A 23,394-nucleotide genomic window follows, 5' to 3' on the forward strand; every position below is an offset into this window, starting at 1 on the left:
TTCCAAGAAAAAAAAACCCCGTTTACTCACTCACCCATTCCTATCACCTGCTTCTTTTCAAGTTTGGGTGTTGCCTCCAGATCGAAATAGTCATGCTCCAGGCTATCACGATGACGATCGCTGCGATGATGCTGGGTAGATATAGCTAATTTGTTGGTGTGATGCTGGTCCCACGACCAATCAGCCCACTCCTCGCAACCCGGCCCAATAGTGTCATCGCTCTGCTCCTGTTTGAGAGGAGGAAGAGTCCTGATGCAAGACTGCGATGATCGCGATGAGTGGGAGGATTTTGACTTTGATTTTGACTTTGACTTTGACCTCGCTGATCTGGTTGGATTGGGGCTGAGGCGAGATAATCTCCTCGAATCGCTGTGGTCATCGCGCGAGCTACTCCGTGTAGCTGATCTGCCTCGGCGATCGGTAAGATCAGTGTCCGTCGCTTGCTCACTCTGCCCATCGTCCCTATGCCATCTATTACCCCTCACATTGCCCACACGACCACTGCTATACATAGCCTGCGAATTACCATGAGATTTGCTTCTTGTGCGATTGTGTGTTTGGTGGTTAGTGGAAGACTGCGTCGGACTGCCATCACCGAAACAGCCATTCAAGAAGCTAGAAATGGGAGTCTGACTGGTACTCAAGCTCAAGCTCATACTCATGCTAACGGGGGAGGTGGAGGGATTGGTGTGCCTGTGGTTTTGCTTTTTGAGATTATCGATGGCGGATGAGTGAGAGTGTGGCGGGTGGATTGTGCCTGCAACGTCGCCACGTTCGGCCGGATGGTCCGTGGGTTTATAAGTGCCCGAGGAGCTGGAAACAAAGCCCCCACAACCACCACCACTAAACTGCGACTGCCTTATTACAGGATAGCTCCTTCTCCTCGATTGGTAGGACTGGTAAGGAGTCGCAGTGGAGAAGGTGGTGGGCATCGGCGCATTTTGAACGGAAGGCTTGCGGGTGAATCTAATCTCGTCGTTTAGCGCCTTGCTGCTGCCGGTGGAGCTGGTTGGGGGGAGTGAGATTGAGGGAATCGCTGGGCTGGTGAGATTGCTGGGCAGAACGCTGGGGGAAGGGCAAAGAGATGAGCTGGGTGAAGAAGTACCGTAGAACAGAGATGGTACAGCGCTGACTGCAGACATGGATGGACTCGGTGCTGGTGAGTAGCCAGTACCGTCGTCGACGTCGAATGCGGACTACGTGGGGTTTAGTGGGATTTAATTCTCAACGTTTACACCGCACTCACCTCATCAAACATGACAAATACACCGCCAGATTTATTTAATTTTTATTTCTTCGTCGTTGTGGATCAAGGATTCAGCACGCAAGGCGATCACTGAGTACCGTGGTGGTAGCCGCGCTTTTTGAGGAAATGAGGCGAAGAAAATTAAAATCGAGCAAATCACACAAATTCTAGGCCAGTTGACATCATACATGTCCAGAACTCTTTGTTTCATCTCACCGTTACAATACTTTCAATTACTCTGTACCATGTCTAATATCATAACCATATGGTTCGCTAGGCGCCCTAAACTCATTTTCATTCTTTGGCTTCCAATCCCCGTAGTCTGATGCGTGTTAGAAGTCACACGCTCGACAACTCCAACCTACGCAGTTCACTGATATCAATTGTGCCCTTGTGTGTCCATCCTGTCTCCTTGACTATGTAGAGATTGATCGTGTTGCCCGAGTATGCGTCTCTCTGAGCCTGCGTTAGTTTTAATCCTCTTGTGTTAGTCGCACACCCACGTGTCCAGCCGCGTCTGTATGCCTCAAGTCAGCCACTCCCTCCGAGCACTCCACTCCACCTACATATACTTCTCCTGCCCAGTTCCAGCGCCTCATCGTCACTTAATTCGTAGCTGTAGCCCTGGTCGAGCACACCATACGCGAATGTCGAGCCAGAGCCGACCGAAAACACATTGCCTGAGGTCCTGCTGCCGTCGCTGTCGACGTACCAGATAGCTGGGCCACCTTTGTCCCAGCCGCAGATCATAGTGCCCTGCCGAGGGTGTTAGCGCGGGTGATATTCTCGCCTTCTCCTCACCATCGACAGTCCCTTCCCTTTATATGAGTATGTGATGTTGCTGAGATACTTGCTAGCTGCTGCAACACTGATTCTCTCCTGTAGGGATTGGTGAGGTGGTGCTCGCACTGCAGCGAATGCACCCACCCTATTACGCAGCTCGTGCAAACGACACTGGATACCGAGATACGTCTCCCAGTACTGGCAATCAGCAGCGCCACCTGCCATAGTACCCAGCAAGTATGGGTTGATTTCGATAACTGGGTGTGGGTGAGTGTGTGCCCTATTGCACCCCTAAAAACACCGCCTGCTCACCCTTCTTGACGGTACCACTAGCCACATAGCTGCCTGCCGTCGCCCGAGAATCCACTGCAACGATAACACCGCCCTTGTACTTGAACGCGAGTGTCGTCGTCCCGTGGTTGATTTTGATGCGGCAGCTGGGGTCATTCTGTTCATCTGTGTACTCTCGCAGGAATCCAGTTGGCTGTGCGTGCTTGGTGTCAGCTGGAGTGAACGCGCAAGTGCTGCCGCTGCCAGCTAGCACCCACATCAGCCGTATTTGGGAGTTGAAGCGTGGGCATCCCCCCGCTGCCGCCCTCAAAGTCGTCGTGGAGGGCTGCGTCAATGCCGCGCGCGCCGTTGAGCTCGTTCGCGAATGCGTTCATCATAGTGTTGGTGAGAGATGCGATGACGCGGCGGATGCGGTGAGTGGGAGACGCAACGGGAGCTGTGGCCGGCGGGCGCGCGCCTATCGAATCTTGCAGCGCACGCCTTCACCTCTCCCGAATCCCCGTCTCCCGCTCTCGCTTCTCGCTGCAGTCACATATCTTCCACCGCGCACACAGCTCACGGAGAAAGCAAAATAGCGCTGTAAATGCGCACAGCTCACACGCAATCACCCCGTCTCCCGCCTCCAGGACACCCGCAAAAATCAAATTTTCGATTTGTGCCCGCCAGATTTTGTTGCGATCCGCCTTCGCCTTTTCCAGGACCGTAAGGAAAGGTGTGTGCAGCGTAATTTTTGATAGCGCAGCCCTCTTACAATCCCGCGCAGGTAAGCTGGCGTCGTTGCTGCTGCTGCGTTTGATCACCGCTCACCGCTCTCCAGGTAAGCTAGGGAGGTAGCGAGAAGACTCTGCTCACACAGCCAAACAGGTGAGGAGAGCATCTTCGAGCATTCCGTTGCTAACCATGCGCAGGTCGGTGTGGTTTGCGTTTCTCTCCCTCTGCTCACCGCTCTCCAGACCAGCAAGATGACTAAGGGTACCACATCTATGGGTAAGAGGCAAAGCGTCAAGTCCCACGGGATTTGTCGCCGTTGCAACGGTCGCTCATGGCACTACCAAGTGAGTTACCACGGGATTCGACGGGTTTCTACCGCTTCCCGCGACACCTAAACGCCTAATGCTGACATCCCCACCGCGCCAATCCTGCGCTAGCTGTGGATTTCCTAATGCCAAGACACGCTCTTTCAACTGGGGTGCCAAAGCTAAGAGAAGGTGCGCCTTGGTTTTGACACTCCCCGGACTTGTCTTATCACTCATCTTCCCCTCAGATCCACCACTGGTACTGGCCGCATGAGATCCCTCAAGTATGTCCCAAGACGCTTCAAGAACGGCTTCCGCGAGGGCACCACCGCTACCAAGAAGGTTTCAGCTTCTGCTTAAAGTTTTCTGCTGTAACGTCTTTCTTATCAATTGAAGCTTGTCACTCAGCTTCTCTATGCTCTTGTGTGTTTTCTGTGTGCCTCCCGCTCTCAACGTAAAAAACCCAGCGTAAAAAATATGTATGGTATATACATTGTATAGATCAGTTGAGTATGTAGTATCCTCAGCTCGCTATAGGAATTTCGGCGTCTTTATGCCTAACCTAGTAACAATGATTCCTCGCGTAACATCTTCCACGTCCATTTTAGATCCAACACGTTTGATCCATCAAATGTCCTCATCCACTATATAACCTGCTAAACAAATTGTTCATGTATGTTGGATGTTTAAAACTTTAATGAGGGCATGGTGGTGATTTTGATCCTTTGGCGAAGCTGCAAAATAGCAGCAGTGAATTGTATTCCTGTTGAGCTGGCGCAGAGTTTGACTGTATCTATCTACAAAACACAATAATCAATTATATAGTGTGCACTCACCGCCGGAATGATTCACCTGGGTCGCCACAGACTCGCCACAGAAAAGAGAATTACGAAGAAAGTGGAAAGAATTGTGGATTGTGTGTATTTGGGCTGATCTAGAAATAAGCCCTATTCAGTTCGACGGACGAATCGCGCCGCCGAACATAATATCAAGAATTAATTCCAAAGACAAGGGTACATTCGATAAGAAAAATAATTAGAAAAGTTAATTTGAAGTGGCTGAGCCAATACTAGCACAGCCATATATTAATTTTTATCCGAAACCGCTTAAATCGTTTAGACTACTTACCTTTTCTTCAATTTTCGCGAAAACAGTCGCAAACGTCGAGACTTATAAGTCATAGCAGCTAAATTTACAACTATTCTCTTCCTTTATCATGTCAGAAAGTGTGTGTGTATTATACCACTCGCCCTAAGCTCACTAGTCGTACAAAGCCAATTTCAGATCCGCGGCATCTCATTCCAAATCTCTGGTACACGGCGATAGGAAGACGGAGGTGAACCCATTCGAGAAATCATTTGGACTGCAGTTTAATCCTGGTCTCAGTGGGAGTACTGTTGCCTCAGCCGCCGCCGCCAATGTCTCCAGCGCCGCCACAAACGCCAGCAACCCGCAAATGCCTTTGTTCAGTGAGTAATTAAGTGGCGGTGTAGATAAGTATGCTTATATCGTCAATAGCACCAGGCATCAACAGCCTGCTTAAATCATTCGATGGCAGCGAAAATATGTCTTTTACCCCATTTCTAAACGATAACTATCCATCCGAACAAACATCACAGCCACAATCACAGCCACAGCCGCCGCAGCTGCAGATCGATCAAATAGCTCCCCCTTTCCAACAGCACCAACAGTACGCACAAGCATACCCACCTCGAGACACAGACAAATCCCCAATTCAAAACACATTTCCAGAAGGCGGCAAAACGAGACCCAAGAGAAGTCAATCAGAAACTACATCTGACGACAGCGACGAGTATGTGTACGCAGAAAAGCACCCTAGACGGAAGAACAGTAGTGGGAGTCCAAACAGCGCGTCCAATCATAAACCTTGGCGTGATATAGATCTCGGCGACGAATCTCCACAGCTGATCAAGCCAGTTGGAAGAGCTGGGAATCCCTCGCTTTACATTAGCGAGGATGGTAAAGAGCTCAGCCATGAAGAACGCAAGCAACTCATGCTCAATAGGAACAGAGAAGCTGCGTCGAGATGTAGACAGAGAAAAAAACTATGGATCAATCAGGTGCAAGATCAGGCTGATAGCTTGCAAAACGAAAATAACAGCCTCAAGAAGGAAATTTTGCAGTACAGACAACAGACGCTCGAACTGAGAGAATATTGCGCTGAACTTAAACTGTCTATCGCCAACAATAACACATCTTCATAAATCTTTTTTTTCCACTTTTGTTGTATTAATAGTATGAACGTTTAACATTGGTTATAAGAAAATTCACAAAGGAGAACTAGCAAGAGCATTTTCACACAACTTTCTCCAACCAATGTTCCGGCTGCACTCTGTTCTAGCTGCGTCGCGTTCTGATTTGATTGCTTTGAATAATTCAAAAGACGTCATAAGCATCCGTTCTTTTTCCTCATTTATCCGTGCGTACATATCATCCTTGCGTGCATTCTCCTCGACCATGCTTGCCTTCTCCTCAAGCATCCGTGTACACATCTCATGCATCCGTGTATTCTCCTCAAGCATTTGTGCCATCTCCTCATTCATCCGTGCATTCTCCTCGAGTAATTGCGTGCAAAGCTGATCCAGTTCGCTCTTCAACATCTTGGATCGTTGAGAGTTGTTGATCTTGACGAGCGTGTGATTCTATTGGAAAAGTTAAACAATTAGACGCGTGCGGGGATCGAATTGCCCAACTCACAGCTTCCATTCTGAACGAGGCTTTTGTGTTGTTTGGGCGCTTCTTTGTAGTATTCTCTGACCTCTTTCTTTTGTGAAGGTGGGAGTTGGTGATGTTTGTCAAATCGTTCATGACTGCAGGAGCAACAGCGGAAGCAGGCGTGTGCGCTGGATCTGCGCCATCGGCAGCGCCCATTGCATAACCAAAATCTTTTGCACCATTTTGCAAACTCATAGTTGATGTTGCGAGTAGAGGAACGCGAAGCGTGAGGCGTGAGGCGTGAAGCAGATGCGGTGCACGCGCTTAAGCTACGCATGACGAATCAAGCAGTAAAAGCACGAGGATATCGTGCAAATACAGCGCAATTCGCCGTGTGAAGTGTTGCGCTTCCTTATTTCCCATCGCTGCTCCGACGCATTTGTGCATATCTTGGCCCATGACGATCACGACAATCTTGGCGATCTTGGTGATCACGAGGAAGTTGTGCTGATAACGTAAGTCACCTATCGTTTACATATGATGTGCACCACATGCCTATACAATCGCCAAAGTAATAGCCCTGTACATTTATATGAATACGATGAACAGCGTTCATTGCAAGTGCAAGTGTAAATGTAAATGCTAATAGCATAGCCGGTAAGACCTTTTATGGTGAGTGTGAGAAAATTAAGCAATAAATTGTTTGGGCTGCCGCAGGGCTGCTATTATTATCACTGATTCCAGAATTTGGGTTTGAGATAGGTGAGATAGGTCAGACTCGTACGAGAAGAAAAGTAAAAAACGTAAAGAGAAGTAGAGGGAAATAAAGGTTAATGAAAACAGGGTGTAATGTATGCCTAGTAACGCACTGTGACACACTGTGACATTCTGGCGAGAAGACCTTGACATCATCAAATCCACAACGCCAAACAGGACAGTGTCAAGTAGAGCTAATATAGCCACCCTATCTCCCTATTGAACACTATCTCCGGTGCAACTAATCTGCCAACCTGCCAGCTGGCAAGATTTGCACCGTATCCGTAACCTTTGATTTGAGGAGATGCGCGGAAATCTCCATAAGCTGACCATATCCTCACACTTCTGCACCCTCGATGAACTTAATTCACTCGGTGCCGTCTCTCAATTAAATGATGGTGTTAGCGTCCAAGCTCATGTGCGCGCTTTGCGGTGCATTTTCTCGAAAATAACACGTGGGGCGGACGTGTATGAATTAGGAATATGCGGAGAAGCCGTATGTATGGTTAATAAGCGGTCAATGAAGAAGGAAAAATTGCCGCCTCCCCTTCTTCGACACAATTCTCTCCACCTATATTCAAATTCAGTACGAGACGCGTTGGAGTGAGCAGGAGGATAGCAGAGAATAGTGTCGAGGGTTTTTTTTGGTCTGCTGTAGCATCACTGGGCACTTTGTAAAGATTTACTGGTCTCATCATAGAGTGTATCATGTGGTTAAAGAGTATGTGATGATAGAGGTGATTAGATAATACCGTGAACAGCATTTTCACAATGCATGCCAAGACATATGGAGCGATTGCTTTTGGTGGATACAGACTCATCTTATCCCCATCAGAGAAGATACTATCATCGTTTGCTTTGATGGAGGAAGAAGGAGGCTACAAGCGTAAACCCAAGAAGCAACCAATCCTCTTATGTCATTGTTAGCCTTTCAGCGATGTCAATTCAGCCAGTTACGGACTGATAAGTTGAGTGCCGAAAGCGATGAGATATACTACACCAATCTGTGTCATTAGAAGTCTACCGTTTCTGCTGAGAAATTGAGATAGCCAGAGTGGACAATTGGCACGACGAAGACCCTACCGATCCGGATAAATGCGTATGAGTTTCCAATAATAGTATGCTAATACACCAGCTGCAAATCCTGAGTTTTTAAGAGATCTACGGGCTGGACACGATCAGCATCCGGCTGACCGTGATGATCAGCAATTTAGCAATGAACCTCGGAACCACCAGGTCACACTGAGAATATACGCGCGACGCCATTCAAAGCAGATGCGCCAATGTAAAAGCTGCGAGTATATGTTTGTGTTCATTACCTGCCACTCATGAGATGGACGAGCACGCTAAGCCGGCAGCGAATGAGGAGAAACGCGCCAAGGCAAGCGTGCTAATTGCAAGAGTGCCCTTACTCATAAATGCACTCACGCAAATACCCATCATACATTATCTGCGTGCAAGGAGACAGTGGAAGGTGATGAAAATATTCAGCGTTTCAAACGAAGTAATTATATCTACGCTAGCAGTGAGGGAGAACAAAACAATCAATCAACATTTCACAGACACACACACAGGCTCTAGTCAAGCTCAATCATGCAACACGCCCTTCTATCACCTAAACCATCATTATGTCATTTCGACGATTTCCTCAATATCGACGATTCCGAGGCGGAGGAAGCTCGCGAGGCCAGCAGCACACACTAATAGCATCCGGACTCGGGGTGAGTGCTGCAGGCTACTACTTCTACCACCTCCATCCCAATGCCGCGGGACGGTATCGGTTCATAGACGTGAGCCAGCAGCAGGAGGTCCGCGCCGGTGACGAGGCATTTAGAGAGCTGCTGCGTCAATACAGCGCGTCTATTCTTCCCTCCCACCACCCTACCACTGTGTACGTGCGAGACATCGCCAAGCGCATCATACGGGCATCTGGTGCACTCCATCCACACACCAAAGAGTATAATTGGCAAGTTTACGTCGTACATTCGAGTACAAAAAACGCAATGGTGCTGCCTGGTGGCAAGATATTTGTGTTCGACGGACTCCTCCCAATCACAAAGACTGCAGATGGACTGGCTAATGTAATAGGACATGAGTGTGCCCACCAATACCTCCGTCACAGCGGAGAGAGGATGAGTTTCATGAAGGTGTTCATCGGTCTCGCCATCGCCCTCCAGGCTGTCGGAATTGACTTTGGTCTCTCAAACGCCCTAATGAAGGTCGTCCTAGAGCTGCCTAACTCGCGCAAAGCTGAGTATGAAGCTGACCAGGTGGGTATGGATGTCGCCGCGCGCGCTTGCTTCGATCCTGCAGAGGCTGTACGGTGGGTAGAGATTAACGCTGTGTATCCTTCTAACACGCTTACAGCGTCTGGCAGAGGATGTCGCAGGCTGAAAGCAGCGGCGGCAGTGGTGGTGCTATGGACTTCCTCTCCACACATCCTGGCCACGAAAACCGCATCGAAAGGCTGAGAGAGTTCCTTCCTAAGGTGGGCAATGGCGGTATGCACTGCCGATCGCTTACTGACACACTGAACAGGCAAAAAAGATTTTTGACGACAGCGAATGTCAGCAGATGAGTAGCTTTCGCAGGTCCACCTTTAGTGCATTTATGTAGTACGATAATAAAGTTATAGAAGTGTATATTTGTGTATATTAGACTGCATAGATTAGACTGCATGTAAACATATCTACGACGCATTTTGTTCCTTTATAGCCAGAATAATTGGTGTGAGCAAATTACTTGTGACGACAGCGGCGACCAAGAAAAGGAGAGAGGCGAGAAGAGGGCCGTAGAGGCTAAGCCAGCTTTCCTCCACTTTGATATCCGGGTTGTGCAGTGTAAGTGTAGCCTCTTCTTCCTCCTCAGTCGTCCAATAAACAGACTGTTTTTCCTTATTATAGGTGTAAGACCCGCCCGACACCTCCACTGCCAAGCTGGCAAAGTAGTGTGAAGGAACATATATCTCTGTTGTGCCTTTCCTCGCAGCCATCCTGAGAGTATATTTGCGCAAACTGACGAGGTACTCCGTGCATAACACCTCTCCGCTCACTTTACAGGCGTACGGCCGAATCCACACGTCAGGAATGCGCAGGCCGTCTGTAAGGGATTTTGATTGTGAGTTTGAGTGTGCACTGCGAGCGCTTTTTGAAAACAAGCTAAAATTCTCTCCGCTGTTACCAGTCAGTCATATGAGCAACGCACGTAACAACAAAGCGACTCACTTCCACACATCACCGTCTTCATCCGTATTATCGGGGTTGTAATTCCACAGGGTGTATCCGACGGCGTGAGTTTCCAGAGCGGAGATAAGCGCATCGAGGGCAGCTCTGTGGTGCTGAGGGGAGTATTAGCGGCGCTAGCTCCGTAAAAACACCACAATCCAGCATAACTCACCCTCCATTCTCCCTGATACTGTCCCTCACCGTTGTTGATGTCCATCGGGATGCCCGTCTCTCCAAAGAATATTGGCAGCGCGCCTAGAGTTCTTCTTGTCTCACGCACTATGCGTCCAATTTGCACGCTGTAGTTCTTCCTCAGACCCGCATCACCGATGTATAGAGCATTCCAGATCATCATCCCCTGCAGTGAGTGAGTGAGTGAGTGAGTGTGAGTGGGAGTGTAAGGAGGGAGCATGTGCATGACACGCCAAAGCACCAACCCACCCTTGCCAATCCCTGTACATTCACAGACCACCACGTTCCCACTTTCTTGAAGAGCATGTTAAGATCATACCAATGAGGGCTAGCGATGAGGTTATGTGGGCGAAGAAGTGCGGGGACGTGTGGGAAGAATTCATTCGGAATGGGTTCAACGACATTCCACAACTGGCCATTGTACGCAGCTTTACTGATGCCATCTGCAAAGGAGCGCGCAAAGGGCCAATAGAAGTCGCGATACCATTCCACCCGCTCACGAGAGACGGGGTTAAACTGAAAGTAGTTCTGGCGCAAGACGACAGGTTTTTCTTTGTCACTGCTCCACGCCCACACGCCCTCATTCAACCACGGGCAGCATCGCGTGTCCTGAAACGCCTTGCGACGCGGCGTGATGTGTCTCTCGCCCGTCTTGCGTGTGGGGAAGGGGAAGGAGCGTTCATAGTACGCGACGCTGACGGGGTATCCCATCCCCAGCGCCATGCCTTGCACGGGCGAAGGTACATGTGCTATGTGTAGATCGGTGTTGTAGTTCCATCTTTCAAAGGAGTCTAGTTCAATATACCCTCTGTGTGGCTCGTTGATGAGATCGAACGCGAGCACAGCGTGTGATGGAGAGAGATATCGCGCTAATTCTGCGTATGCCCTGATATACGCTTCTTGGAAGACGTGCTGTATGTTACGACCATCGATAGTAAGACCTGGAGCGAAAACACTTCCCGCCCAGAAGAGAGTGGCGAGTGTGGCTGCACAGCTCTTCTGGTAGCCACTTGGCCATACACCCTCCTCTAGCCCGTCACCAGGCTGGGCAGACCAGTTGGAACCTTTCTGATGGCGCAGCGGGTAGTGATATGCAGCGGCGGCGTCGTCAAGATGACGTAAATCATATCCAGCCATTGTGACTGTCCAGGCTGGTGCACCGCTGCCGCCAGTGACGCGCGACCAGATGTCTTGGTGCGCGTCAATGATGATGCGCATGCCGTGCTGCTCAATTACCCCGCACAGCTTTTTGAGATATTCCATGTACGCGTAGTCGTACTTTCCCAGCCCCGCATGCTCGAGAGCTTCCCAGGTGACGAGAAGACGGAGGATGGTGTGGCCGGCGTTGCGCAGTTTGGTGAGGTGGTACGCGGCGTCTGGGAGAGCGAAGGGGCGATTAATGAAAGAGGCGTTTGCGCTGTCGAAAAAGTCTTCTGCGTCGTCGTGCGTTTGATTTGAAGGGAGCTTAGAGCCGCCAGAGAGATTGACACCGCGGAGATAGCAATTGCGGTTGAATTGGTCGGAGATGTTTGCACCGTTTATACGCAGATCAATTCCAGTCCAGTCAGCAGCACCTAGATCACTCATCGACGTCGCTGATAAAGAGGGAAATGGATCGATGAGAAATAAATTACAAGTCAATTACGCGCACACCGTCTCTTGTTACTAGCCTCGCTTTCCAGCCACCTGGATTCACAATCAGGCGCTTCTCCACCTCGTCTGTGGCTCTCTTCATGAGCTGTATGCCGGCATCGAGGTCCATGTCTGGTTTGTGGTAGCGGTCAAAGGTGGAGGTTGCGAAGAAGGCTGTTGTATGTTAGTTGAATGCACGCAGCGAGATTCGAACGCCGAACCCACAAGCGTATCCATGGCATGCATACGGTACGTGTGCCAGAGTGCCCAAGTAATCCAACCAGAACAGAGCAGGTGTGTCCGAAGGCACGTCATAGCCCCCAAGCAGCAAATTTACAGCGTAAGGGTGTCTGCTACGCAATGAATCTGCCAATTGGCGTCTAATCCACGAGGCAGCTGCCTTAGGCTGAAGCTCTATATCATGGCGCAGCGTGTACAACCTCAAATTACGCTCAACAAATTCAGCGAACTGGAGGGTATCACCGCTTTCGCCGTTGAATGCCATAACCAAGTGCTCAGACAACTCACGCATCTTATCCTCGTCGTTCTTCATGCGTATAATCGACATGGCGGCGTTTGTATCGCTCACTATGAGCACGTAGTCCTTGCCTGTAAGTGCCAATTGCGATTCCATTTTATTCTTTTGGCTGTTGGTTGTGGTGGTAAGAGAATGACGCGGCGAGTAAGTCACCAGCCATGACGAGCATGTCGAGCACAGAGGAACAAAGTCATTTCATCAGCTTGGCTCTAGCTGAGGCTGCTAAATGCCCCGTAGTCAGCGGTGCTTTCAGCGTTGGCTGTGTATTGGTACACAACCACTCTGTTATTTCCACTGGCTTCTCGAGAGAGCTGCAAGGCAACACGCATGCTGAGGCAAACGCTATTGATAAGCTTGAAGACCACTCTATCCTTCCCCATGTCGACCTTTACACAACCCTAGAGCCATGCACCGTACGCACTTCCGGCCTACACCCCTGCACAGCCACAATTATACAGAAGGGCATAAAAAGAGTCTTTATAGGCGCAAGTGAGCCACCGGATTTCGTCGTCTGCGAGGGCGTCAATCAGCTCAGACAGGCCGCCATCGACGTCATTTTCGTCGATAGCACCTCGTACACTAAAAGTACTGGCAGAATCCTGGGAGAGGATTGTCTGGCAGCTGCTAGGAGAGGAGAGTAGTTATATGTACAATTGATTAAAATGTTACAATGCTATAAACTGTATTCTCTAGAGGTACACGAGGTACACGAGTTACAGTATCATTATCGCTGTGTTCTAATATCATCGCTATCTTGGTCATCGCTGTTTTCGTTATCTCTCGACACGTTTCTGCTCGATGAAGCAGCCGCATTGCCATGAGATCGCAGAGTATCTATGGAAGTGTAAGTATTTAGGGCGTGGTCGAAGTGTCTATCGAGGGTGTGGGGGTGTGAGTGCGAGTGTGAGTAGGATATTCTATCCACATCCACTTCTTCACTACCACTCAAATCCTCCAAATCGCCAAGACTGTCGAAGCTCCCGCGAGACTGAGACTGTGTCTGTCTCAATCCAGCGTGAGTCTCAAGAATATTATGTCTCTGGTCGAGATGAAAATCCCGAATGAATCGACTAGCCATGATCGGAATTACAGAGAGCAGAGCTGCAGGTAATACGAGTAGTTTCATGTTGCTGCTGAACGCCTCTGCCATTTTACTCCTCTCTACCGCCCCCAACAGTCTAGTTTGGGAGGGATCTCCAATATACCGCGCCACATCCTCAGCCGAGAAGTGGGGGAGGAGTGTTTTAATGAATCTTGGTAAATACTGCACATTTATTGCCGATGCAATAGACTGGCCTGTGACATTACCCATTTCTGCAAATAGTAACACACTCGCGGTGGCCATGGCAAGATCACTTCCCTGCACGGCTCCTTGCGCCCCCACTTGCGTAGCAACAGCCACAATCCCCCCGCCTGCACCCTGCAGGATCTGCGTCAATGCTAGCATAGCTGGTGTGGGGTGGTTGCGTGCATACAGCATGAGCGTGATACCGATGAGTCTGTGATTGTTGTAAGTACATAATTACCATCTGAAATACCACCCAGCACGCACCTCACAACCAACGCTACACTCACCGACGCCTTCCATCTGATCTGCCAGATGAAGGCTACCACCGACCACGTAATCGCGCTGAATGTCATCGTCAGCGCCTGTGTGTAGATGTAGTAGTTGATGTCTTGCGTACTCCAGTCTGTTACGACTTGCACAAAGTATAGCAGTTGGGAAAAGGCCATATAGAACGACGTGAAGTCGAAATAGTTGATTATGCAAACCACTGCTATAGTCCTATTCTTGAGGAAACGGAGAGGGAGGACGGGGTGTCTAGCGCAATAGGTCTCCCAGTAAAGGAAGGCAGGAATTATAATAGCCACACCGGCGACAAGCATCGAGGGTATAGTCACACCATCCCACTTGAGATTATCCACCTGGTTAGCCAGGATGATGGGCAGGAATATGTACACTAGCGCGCTGATGAGGAGATAGAGGCCAACAATATCCACATCCGACAAGAAGCGGACGAGGCGTTTGGTGGATGGTGGGGAGATTGAGAGCGAATGAGACAGCGTCTGAGAAGGCTTGGGAAGGAGATTGGCGGAGGAAGAGGTAGACTTGCTATTGCGCAGCCTAATACGCCGCTGTTGAAATGACAAAGTGACAACAAGCGGCAACAAGGCGGGTATATAAGCCAAGGCAAAAAAAACAAAGCCCCAACGCCAATTATGAGTAAAGTAGTTTGAAATCTGGCCATTAAAGTAGAAGAGAATGAAAAACCAGCCAGAGTTTGTGATAACAGAGAAGAAAGAGCGGTATCTGAGAGACGTAGCGTCTGCTATGACGACTTGGAGGGTGATATGGAAGCCAGAGACACCCATCTGCCATATACAGAGACCAAGGCCGAGAGAGGAAATAGAGTTGCTAAATGAGCAAATAGCATAGCCTGAAGATATGAGGAACATTGAGATAAAAAGGGATTTGGGTCTACCGATGACTTGGGACAACTTGCCGAAGAAAGGCTTGCCAGTGGCCAAGAGAATAGCGGTGATGGCAGTAACTGCATTTAAGCTGTGTGCCTTACCCAAGGAGGAAGCCGCGGATGTAGAAATGGTGATTGAAGTGCCATTATCCAAGTTAAAGAGGAAAGTAGCAATTAGAATAGACACGATAACAAATAAATTTATCATTTTAAATTTATCTGCGATTTTAATTCATCTAACTGCTTAATAGCGTTTGATAGTCGCTGTTCTGTATCAAGGACAAGCTTATTTGATTCTTGGATTAATTTTGTCTGTTTTGTAAGCATAGAAAGTTTTATAAACGCTAATACACACCTGATTAGTCCTCTTCCACTCAGCGTTCTCATCACCGTCGACAACTTTATCCCTGGCAGCCACTCCCTGCTCAACTTCCTCTTTGTACATTTCTAACTCCTTTGTCAACCTCCTCACAACTCCCTCTCTTATCTTTAACTGTCTCTCGTTATCCATCCTTACGTTATTTGATATGGTTTCTGTTTAAGCAGGATATGTCTCTCGTTTTGTATTTTCCTTTTTTTCACACTTTATATCTCAAATACACATCATCATCTATCGTTCTTGATTACTTTTACGGTCATCGCACTCCTCACAGTCTATCCCCTTTTTCTCAAAATTTTCATTTCTTCACTCTACACCTATCACAATACATTATCAGGTAAATGTCAAATGCATATCCAAAACACATTAAGATTAGATGTACTTTGAAACCTTTGATGGGTCTTGACCAGCTGCCTTAGCGCGCTTGGTAAGCTTCTCAATAGACTTGTTGCCTCTGACACCGTTGCCCCATGACTTCCTGTGTTGCTCGTACTTCTCAATGAAGTTGGCGTTGCATGCCTTAACAAGAGCAGCGAGCTCAGATTGGTCTTCAGCACGAACATCTTGGATGGCGGCAACAGCAGCAGTCTTCTTGTGCACAACAGTTCCGAGACGAGCCTTACCCTTAACGATAGCATAAGGGACACCCATCTTACGGCAGAGTGCTGGCAAGAAAACAACCAACTCAATTGGGTCAACGTCGTCAGCAATGAGGACGAGGTTTGCCTTCTTTGCTTCAACGAGTGCAACAACGTGGTTCAAACCGTACTTGACAAAGAGTGGCTTCTCTGAAGCAACCTCCTTACCCTCAGCCTTAGAAGCAGCAGCTTGAGTAAGACGAGCCTTCTTCTCGACCTTGCTCTCTGGGCGGTACTTGTTCATAAGCTTGAAGGCTTGAGTGGCGGTGTTCTTGTCCAAGGTGTTGCCGAATTGGGCAATGCTTGGTGGAACCTTCAGACGCTGGTGGAGGATAACCTTTTGACGTTGGAGGCGAACGTATTCTGGCCACTTGACGAATCTGGTCAAGTCAGACTTTGGACGGATGTCTTGACCTGTGACTGTGTAAGCAGTAGTCTAAAATTCTCCTGAACAACACCTACCAATGCCGAAAGACTTTGGCTGTGACTCGAAGAGTGGGTTGGTGACCTTCTTCGTGGTCTTGCCCTTAGAGTATGGAGCTGGAGCTGGCTTCTTTCCTGTTCCCGCCTTTGGCTGTTGTTGGTGTTAGCGTGGCTGTCATTGAGACGAGAGGCAACACAAAGGAAGAAGCCCTCGGAGCTCTAGCGGTGGTGTTCACCCAGCCAATTTAAATACTGTGTGCGCTGCCAATACAGGCTAATTCACTTTGTATTGCCTTCAACACTAACCATTTCGACTGATTTTGCTCTGGTTCAAGAGGCGAGCGAGCCTTCGCTGCGAGAAATTTGCAGTGAAAATTTATTTAAAATTTCTTCTTTACCGGTGCGTGATCCGTAGAAAATAAAGGTATTTAAAGGCGCTTTTTATCCACTTGCTTTCCTTCTCTGCCGTATTATGGATTTGAGTGTGCACGTAGTGCCATCCAGTTAAGCGTATATGCTTCAACATCTTTGTAATCAAAGTCCTTAAAACCCTTGCATAACTTTTTTTTAAAACTGTTGATCGCACCCATTTCCTGTAAATTCTCAGTTTACTTTGCTGCGTCACCATCCAGGCACAAGTCCGCAAGTAGATCATCACTAAATAGTTGCATAATGATTGAATTATCTGAGAGTACTTTCAACACAGCGAACTCACCGCTCCAATCCTGTATTATTAAAAGTGATGCGGTCGAGCTTTTCCTGATGTTTGTGCTTCAATATAAGCTAATACGACTTCTACAACAAAACCTCATAATTCTCACTACATCACCAGATCGCTGATCCTGACTGGAGTTGACAGCGCTTTGCAAAGGTCACAATGGTTTTGGCATGTCTCAGGGAGAGCAATTTGGAATTTAAAAGTACATATTTCTAATTACTCGACTTCCATGATTATAATGCACCCTTCCACCACCATTATTTAGATTTTCGAAATCCATTGGTCGGAGGTTTGGCGACCGATTTCAGAGTTTTGGTGACCCTCACTTTTTTTTTTGCATCAACTGCATTTAATAGGCGTGCAGCGATCCAGAATGTCATTTATTCCTCTCTAGATCCAGGATTAAGCCCTGTGGACACTAGTGTCGTAAAATGTAAATCGCGTTTATGGCGCCAAACACTTGAAATTTTTGGTTGCTTGAGGACTCAATCATCCAAAATAATTTCTGTCTATCGATGAAGCACGTGCGATCTTCCATTATTTCCTATAGCGTGCTCCAGATCGATGTCGGATCACAACTTCCGAACAGCCTACAGGGTGGCATTGAAGGCTCAAGGATATGATTTCAGGACATAGCAAAAGGGTATGAATATGGGCGGCTGACAAAATTATGATCAACAGCGACAGGAAAAGAAACAATTTCAGGATCATAGCTCAGGTTTTGTTCAAATTGCTAAAAGTATGGCCAAGGGTGAAATTGTTGAAGGAGTGGATAGAGATGGCCTTTATATTAGTTACGCACGTCAGGAATGCTTGTCAGCGCAGATGGGCAAATTAAGAAATTCAATGTTCTCAATTTCAGAAATCCCATTCGGACTGTTTGTGATTGAGCAGATTGAATAAGACTGTATGATGGCATATTAACAGTAAAATCACTAATGCTATAACCAAAACTCTCATAAGATATCCATGAAGCCCATTTATCCCACATGAAAAACACTAAGATAGCGTTCTTAGAAGCAGAGAAGCTACTCAACAAGAATTGTACACTCAAGCCGAATCCTCTACAGATGTCCTCGCGAATGTTTCCACATTAATTACCGCAGAACATACCTTTTAGAGTGAGCTGCCCGTGGTGTCGCCGCTCGCGAGCGCAGGAGGAGGGAAAAGGTGTAGAGAAGAGAGCCACACATTGTAGCACCTCAGAGGAAGTGGCAAGTGAATAAATTAAATTTTAAATTCTGTCTGCGCGGTGGGCTGGTTTTCTACCAGCGATCATCAGCAACGCAACGGCACACACGTACACACGCAACGAAAATGGACGACAATATAGACTGGCCGGTGATATACCAGCGAATTCGGACTTCGTTCCAGAATGCGCTGGCTGAGTCAATCGTGAACAAGCTGAGAAAAGACCAATTCAACAGATCTAGTTTGTATCAGCTGCTTAAAATAGCGGAACACAAGAACGATGACGCGACATCCCTTGAATATTTACATGGCTGGGCTAATTCTGAGAACTACGATATTATACCACCCCCAAAACGTGGCCCAGGTCGACCACCGAAGTCATCCCAGCCGGAGGATGACGAGACTGTCGATATCCCCTACAAGCACGTATGGAAGACTGGTGATCCTGTGCTGCTCCAGAATACACACAAACCTACGGAAAAAGTCGGTGGCGGTCAGGCACTCTATACGACCTTCCCGGCTAGGATAAAACAGGGCATCAGCACTCTTATGCAGCCAGTCAACGCTACCCTTAACCCTCAAGGTGTTATCGAGCCAAAGTATAGCAATCCACAGAAAGAAAGTCTGGCGATGCAGGCGATTGCTAATTCGAGAAGGAAGGGTCATGTGAATTATGCAGAGAAGGATCCAGATGATTTCGAGGATGAGGGCGAGAGTGATGATGAGTCCGGCAGTCGCAGACGGTCGTCGAGACGGCAGACCATGGACGGTGGATCGACTGGACCATCCACACCCCTACCAAGTGGTACCAAGCGTGGTGATCAATATAGCTATGTTGGTCCATACCTCAGCGATATCCCACCAGGCTCGTCGATAGTGTCCGAGTATTTAGATAAGGACAGAATGTTCAGATTGCAATACGCTTCAGAGAGAGATCTCGAGAGTAGCGCTGCGAGAACATTCTTGCCGGTTCCGATAAGGATAGAAATTGACCACGAAAATTGGAGACTGAGAGATACATTCGTCTGGAATGCCAACGAGACTGTGCTCAGACCCGCGACGTTCGCAGAGGGCTTGTGCAGTGATCTCAAGATCCCAACCAGACCATACGCTGATCAAATAGCTAGCTTGATGCAGCAGCAAATCGAAGAGCATCAAGCTGTTGTTGAAGTAGACGTCAGTCATAGAGAGCGTCTCAAGGAGTTGAGTAATGGTGGCTTAGTTACCGTCCAAACCACAAAACCGGGAGAAGATGAAGATGACTATGAGAGCAACTTGGTGTATCTCCGTGAAAGGCCTCAAGAGCGCAAATTTGCAGGCGCTAAACAGGTCGAAGAGGTGGATGGACCACCTGAAGAGCAAGATATAGCGATGAATCTGGAGACTGACTTGAGGGTCATTTTGAATGTGCGTATGTGTATTTTGGGGTTATTTAGCTGCTCACATTACTACAGCTCGATGTGCAATTCGCCAACTTCCACCTCGTCGATAAGGTTGAGTGGGATTTGTGCTCACCGATGCCACCAGAGCTTTTTGCCGAGACGCTGTGTCTGGATCTCGGTCTGTCGGGAGAAGCCAAGGCAGCAATAGCACACGTCATTCACGAAGAACTCATCAGACACAAGAAAGAGGCGATTGAATCAGGGCTCATGGGAGCATCGACAGGCCAGCTTTCAGACTTAGACCACCCACTGTTTAACGGGAAAGGTCCAAGGAAGCTGGAGTCGGTGTGGAGAGAGTGGCATGAAGCAGACGAGTATATTCCACGATTGAACTATTACGCAGCTGCAGACATTGAGAAGCGTGAGCTTGAGAGGGAAAAGTCAACCAGGTGGGTGTGCAGACTTGCTTTCTGCGCCGCTAACAGGAACACTGCAGGCGCATGCGCAGAGACATATCGAAACCGGGTACAGGGTTTGGGTCGAGACGCAGATATGGCCGCTAATACAATATATATTCAAACAAAAGTACTTTGTGTATGAGAGCGTGTGACTGACGTAAGATAGAGGAGAATGGGAAGACAAGCGGTAATTGTAGAAACATTGAATGATATTAGGCTAATTGATATCATGCCTTCTCTGTGGCTAGATTTCGTCACTCAAAATTTGGCTAATTTGGCTACTCCAATGATTTAAATGCGCTAACATTCCTCTCTCCCAAGCGTCCATTACTAAAATGTCTGCAATAAGTGCAAAATTCCCAGTCGACCTTAAATCTTTCAAGAAGCTCTCGCTCGATTACAAGTCCGTCGCGCTGTTTTCTCGCCGTTTTTCACGCTGATCATTGGACAGAAATCCACAACTGAGCCAGCAGCAGAGAGAAGATCTCTTGCACAACATCAACGTATTCAGAGACGCCATCGTTGCATTTACTGCTACTGGTATGTGTCGTTGCCGTGATTGTCCTGGATGACGTCACTTATCGTCCCCTCAGGTTCTGCAAGAGGTGTTTCCGGTCACACTGGTGGTCCATTTGATACAGCCCCAGAGGTGTGCATCCTTCTCGCTTTCATGAATGCAAACCCTGAAAGATTCGTCGATACCTTCTTCGATGAAGCTGGTCATCGTGTTGCTACGCAGTACCTCCTTTCTGCACTTGACGGTCATATTGAGCCAGACCACCTCCTTAACTACCGTGAAGCCTACTCTAAACTCCCTGGTCACCCTGAATTGGGCTTGTCTGACGGTGTCAAATTTTCTTCAGGCCGTCTCGGACACATGTGGGCTATGATCAACGGTGTCGCTCTCGCAAACAGATCTAAGAATGTTATCTTGCTTGGATCTGATGGCTCGCAACAAGAAGGTAACGACGCTGAAGCGGCTCGTCTTGCCGTCGCTCAAAATCTCAACGTTAAGCTCTTCGTCGATGACAACGACGTCACCATCTCAGGTCACCCTTCACAATACATGAAAGGATTCAACACAGCAAAGACTCTTGAAGGACATGGCTTAAAGGTGTTCAGAACTGAGGGTGAAAACATTGACAAGTTGTATGCATCTGTCTGTGAGATTGTTGCGTACGATGGTCCAGCTGCTGTTGTTGCGTCGAGAAAGATCGCTCCACAAATCGAGGGCATCGAGGGTGAATCTCACGCCCACGATGTTATCCCAGTCGCTGTTGCCAAGAAATACCTCACCAAGCGTGGCTACAGTGAAGACCAACTCAAATTCTATGACGACATCAAGGCACAAAAGTACCAATACGAACACGTTGGTGCATCTAAGGATGTCGGCGCCAACAGAGTCATTTTCGGTGAATCTGTCAACATGGTCCTCGACAAGCTTTCAAAGGAAGAGGCAGCAAGACGTGTAATGGTTATCGACTCGGATCTCGAAGGTTCAACTGGTTTGAAGGGTATTCACTCAGCCCACCCAGAAGTCTTTGTTCCATCTGGTGTCATGGAGCGTGGTAACTTCTCTGCAGCAGCTGGATTCGGATTTGGAGGTAACGGCGAGCGTCAAGGTGTATTCTCAACCTTTGCAGCCTTTTTGGAAATGTGCTTGTCAGAAATTACAATGGCTAGACTTAACAGGTGCAACTTCCTTTGTCACTTCTCTCACTCAGGTGTGGATGAGATGGCTGACAACACTTGCCACTTTGGTCTAAACCACTTTTTCGCCGATAATGGTCTTCTTGACACTGCTCAAACCAACCTTTACTTCCCAGCTGATGGAGAGCAGATGAAGGCGGTTGTACAGAAGGTATTCTTCGACAAGGGACCAAAGTTTGTATTCTCTACTCGTGCCAAGGTACCATATATCTTGAAGGAGGGTAGTGAGACAAAGCTTTTCGGTGACAACTACAGCTTCGTTCCAGGAAAGGAGGAATTTATTAGGAAGGGGTCTGCAGGATATGTCGTTTCATATGGTGACATGCTCCACCGCTCATTGGACGCGGTTGAGCGTCTGCGTAAGGAGGGAATTGATGTTGGATTGATCAACAAGCCAACACTCAACATTGTGGATGAAGATGCCATGCAGGTATATGGCAAGACAGGATTTGTGTTGGTAGTTGAATCAATTTCACAGAAGAATGGTATGGGATCGAGAATGGGTACACAATTGCTTCAACGTGGATTGACAACCAAGTATGATTACATGGGTGCGACAACCGAGGGATGTGGAGGAGTTGCGTACCAAATCAAGCACCAAGGATTAGATGCACCTGCGGTCCAAGATAGAATCAGAAAGATTGCAGGACGTAAGTAAAGTAAAAAGGGTATCACAATTGACGATATGTATATGATTTAATGATTTTTGTTCAATTCGATTGCTTTATGTATTTTGTCTTGTTGAGATTGAATCTCTGATGCATTCCTCTCAATTCCCCTCTCAAGCTCGTCTGTATCGATATTCACCGCTGTTTCGTGTCTATTGAGGATTGCAGCAACGACGTCTTCAACGTTTGATGTCGTCACTTGGCTTGAAATTTCTTTAAGAAGTTGCTCATTTGAAAGCTCATGCTGATTGTTGGATGTAAAGTTCATTTGCGGACTGCCTCGTCTTGGTGGTTGAGGTTAGAGAGGCCAAGTGACGATAGCAAACTTGCTAGGAGTATCGCTCAAAGCGAACTTTAAACGGACTTCCAGGTCTTTGTTGAAAGTCAGAAGAGTTGAACGAATGAAATAAAGCTTACTGGGAGTAGCGCAGACTATTTACAGGCAACGGGTTATACTCGCTCTACTATGGCCCCCAAGACGTTTTACAGCAAGGAAAAAAGGAAAGAAGTGTGGTACTCTTAAATACCGCAGCGACGGACGAGAAGTACGTGACTCGCGCCTTGTGTTTGTTTTGCTTCGCGAACCCCGCTAAGCTCGTTCCTAGTTAAGGGTCTAACGGCGTACACAGAAGGTACTGTTGACTTTCTGAAAGTATGTCACAACGAAGTGATAGAAAAACTCATACTGGCCAAAGCCCTCGTTTGTGAATGGAATGTGGTTTTTGTCTTCTATATTGATGGACAAACTGCGAAGAGTTACTTCGCCCTCAAAAGACCGGCGCGACTTAAATCGCCTTTCCCTCGTCGAGCTCAATCGTCACTTCAACGAGAGACCGTTGCCTTTGTGAAACGTGGAGGTGTGATGGCCATTGACTGTTCCACAAGACTATGGGCCTTTATTTTGTACATTAACTCCCTTATTGATCCAAAGTAATACATTTTGTCAGTATCTGTGGTGTCTTAAGGTTCTACGGATGCACCATCAAAAACTTCCTCTTC

The 23,394-nt window shown here is 47.9% G+C and overlaps 12 protein-coding genes across 12 annotated transcripts; 6 read left to right on the forward strand and 6 right to left on the reverse strand.

Annotated features, from left to right (window-relative positions):
* Window positions 1–26: 26 nt before the first annotated feature.
* On the reverse strand, window positions 27–1,258 carry J056_000080 (uncharacterized protein; the record flags this gene model as incomplete). The annotated part of the gene is made up of 2 exons (XM_009267478.1): window positions 27–1,196; window positions 1,247–1,258. The coding sequence occupies 2 exons, from the start codon at window positions 1,256–1,258 to the stop codon at window positions 27–29; spliced, it is 1,182 nt and encodes a 393-aa protein (XP_009265753.1).
* A 221-nt stretch (window positions 1,259–1,479) lies between these two features.
* J056_000081 (Proteasome component PRE2) lies at window positions 1,480–2,694 on the reverse strand (the record flags this gene model as incomplete). Its single annotated transcript, XM_009267479.1, has 8 exons — window positions 1,480–1,568; window positions 1,612–1,702; window positions 1,750–1,763; window positions 1,813–2,002; window positions 2,048–2,125; window positions 2,174–2,286; window positions 2,342–2,513; window positions 2,578–2,694. 8 exons carry the CDS (start codon window positions 2,692–2,694, stop codon window positions 1,480–1,482), a joined length of 864 nt encoding a protein of 287 aa, XP_009265754.1.
* Window positions 2,695–2,716: 22 nt separating this feature from the next.
* Window positions 2,717–3,696, forward strand: J056_000082 (60S ribosomal protein L37-A; the record flags this gene model as incomplete). Its single annotated transcript, XM_009267480.1, has 7 exons — window positions 2,717–2,733; window positions 2,794–3,032; window positions 3,084–3,137; window positions 3,185–3,228; window positions 3,274–3,375; window positions 3,491–3,528; window positions 3,585–3,696. 7 exons carry the CDS (start codon window positions 2,717–2,719, stop codon window positions 3,694–3,696), a joined length of 606 nt encoding a protein of 201 aa, XP_009265755.1.
* An 856-nt stretch (window positions 3,697–4,552) lies between these two features.
* On the forward strand, window positions 4,553–5,561 carry J056_000083 (Cyclic AMP-dependent transcription factor ATF-7; the record flags this gene model as incomplete). The annotated part of the gene is made up of 3 exons (XM_009267481.1): window positions 4,553–4,562; window positions 4,611–4,805; window positions 4,855–5,561. 3 exons carry the CDS (start codon window positions 4,553–4,555, stop codon window positions 5,559–5,561), a joined length of 912 nt encoding a protein of 303 aa, XP_009265756.1.
* Window positions 5,562–5,624: 63 nt separating this feature from the next.
* On the reverse strand, window positions 5,625–6,267 carry J056_000084 (uncharacterized protein; the record flags this gene model as incomplete). Its single annotated transcript, XM_009267482.1, has 2 exons — window positions 5,625–5,999; window positions 6,055–6,267. 2 exons carry the CDS (start codon window positions 6,265–6,267, stop codon window positions 5,625–5,627), a joined length of 588 nt encoding a protein of 195 aa, XP_009265757.1.
* A 2,129-nt stretch (window positions 6,268–8,396) lies between these two features.
* On the forward strand, window positions 8,397–9,384 carry J056_000085 (uncharacterized protein; the record flags this gene model as incomplete). Its single annotated transcript, XM_009267483.1, has 3 exons — window positions 8,397–9,091; window positions 9,136–9,256; window positions 9,307–9,384. The coding sequence occupies 3 exons, from the start codon at window positions 8,397–8,399 to the stop codon at window positions 9,382–9,384; spliced, it is 894 nt and encodes a 297-aa protein (XP_009265758.1).
* Window positions 9,385–9,457: 73 nt separating this feature from the next.
* On the reverse strand, window positions 9,458–12,450 carry J056_000086 (uncharacterized protein; the record flags this gene model as incomplete). The annotated part of the gene is made up of 6 exons (XM_009267484.1): window positions 9,458–9,941; window positions 9,993–10,105; window positions 10,165–10,350; window positions 10,434–11,779; window positions 11,838–11,990; window positions 12,042–12,450. 6 exons carry the CDS (start codon window positions 12,448–12,450, stop codon window positions 9,458–9,460), a joined length of 2,691 nt encoding a protein of 896 aa, XP_009265759.1.
* A 62-nt stretch (window positions 12,451–12,512) lies between these two features.
* J056_000087 (Diaminohydroxyphosphoribosylamino-pyrimidine deaminase) lies at window positions 12,513–12,995 on the forward strand (the record flags this gene model as incomplete). Its single annotated transcript, XM_009267485.1, has 1 exon — window positions 12,513–12,995. One exon carries the CDS (start codon window positions 12,513–12,515, stop codon window positions 12,993–12,995), a length of 483 nt encoding a protein of 160 aa, XP_009265760.1.
* Window positions 12,996–13,078: 83 nt separating this feature from the next.
* Window positions 13,079–15,036, reverse strand: J056_000089 (Siderophore iron transporter 3; the record flags this gene model as incomplete). The annotated part of the gene is made up of 2 exons (XM_009267487.1): window positions 13,079–13,853; window positions 13,907–15,036. 2 exons carry the CDS (start codon window positions 15,034–15,036, stop codon window positions 13,079–13,081), a joined length of 1,905 nt encoding a protein of 634 aa, XP_009265762.1.
* Window positions 15,037–15,579: 543 nt separating this feature from the next.
* Window positions 15,580–17,266, reverse strand: J056_000090 (60S ribosomal protein L8; the record flags this gene model as incomplete). The annotated part of the gene is made up of 3 exons (XM_009267488.1): window positions 15,580–16,259; window positions 16,308–16,419; window positions 17,231–17,266. 3 exons carry the CDS (start codon window positions 17,264–17,266, stop codon window positions 15,580–15,582), a joined length of 828 nt encoding a protein of 275 aa, XP_009265763.1.
* A 1,037-nt stretch (window positions 17,267–18,303) lies between these two features.
* J056_000091 (SWI/SNF chromatin-remodeling complex subunit snf5) lies at window positions 18,304–20,122 on the forward strand (the record flags this gene model as incomplete). The annotated part of the gene is made up of 3 exons (XM_009267489.1): window positions 18,304–19,584; window positions 19,632–20,008; window positions 20,056–20,122. The coding sequence occupies 3 exons, from the start codon at window positions 18,304–18,306 to the stop codon at window positions 20,120–20,122; spliced, it is 1,725 nt and encodes a 574-aa protein (XP_009265764.1).
* A 230-nt stretch (window positions 20,123–20,352) lies between these two features.
* Window positions 20,353–23,243, forward strand: J056_000092 (Transketolase-like protein 2; the record flags this gene model as incomplete). Its single annotated transcript, XM_009267490.1, has 6 exons — window positions 20,353–20,420; window positions 20,469–20,557; window positions 20,611–22,377; window positions 22,838–22,940; window positions 22,990–23,047; window positions 23,091–23,243. 6 exons carry the CDS (start codon window positions 20,353–20,355, stop codon window positions 23,241–23,243), a joined length of 2,238 nt encoding a protein of 745 aa, XP_009265765.1.
* Between the last annotated feature and the right edge of the window lie 151 nt (window positions 23,244–23,394).

Source organism: Wallemia ichthyophaga, assembly GCF_000400465.1.
Source record: "Wallemia ichthyophaga EXF-994 unplaced genomic scaffold scaffold1, whole genome shotgun sequence".
Lineage (NCBI taxonomy): Eukaryota > Fungi > Basidiomycota > Wallemiomycetes > Wallemiales > Wallemiaceae > Wallemia > Wallemia ichthyophaga.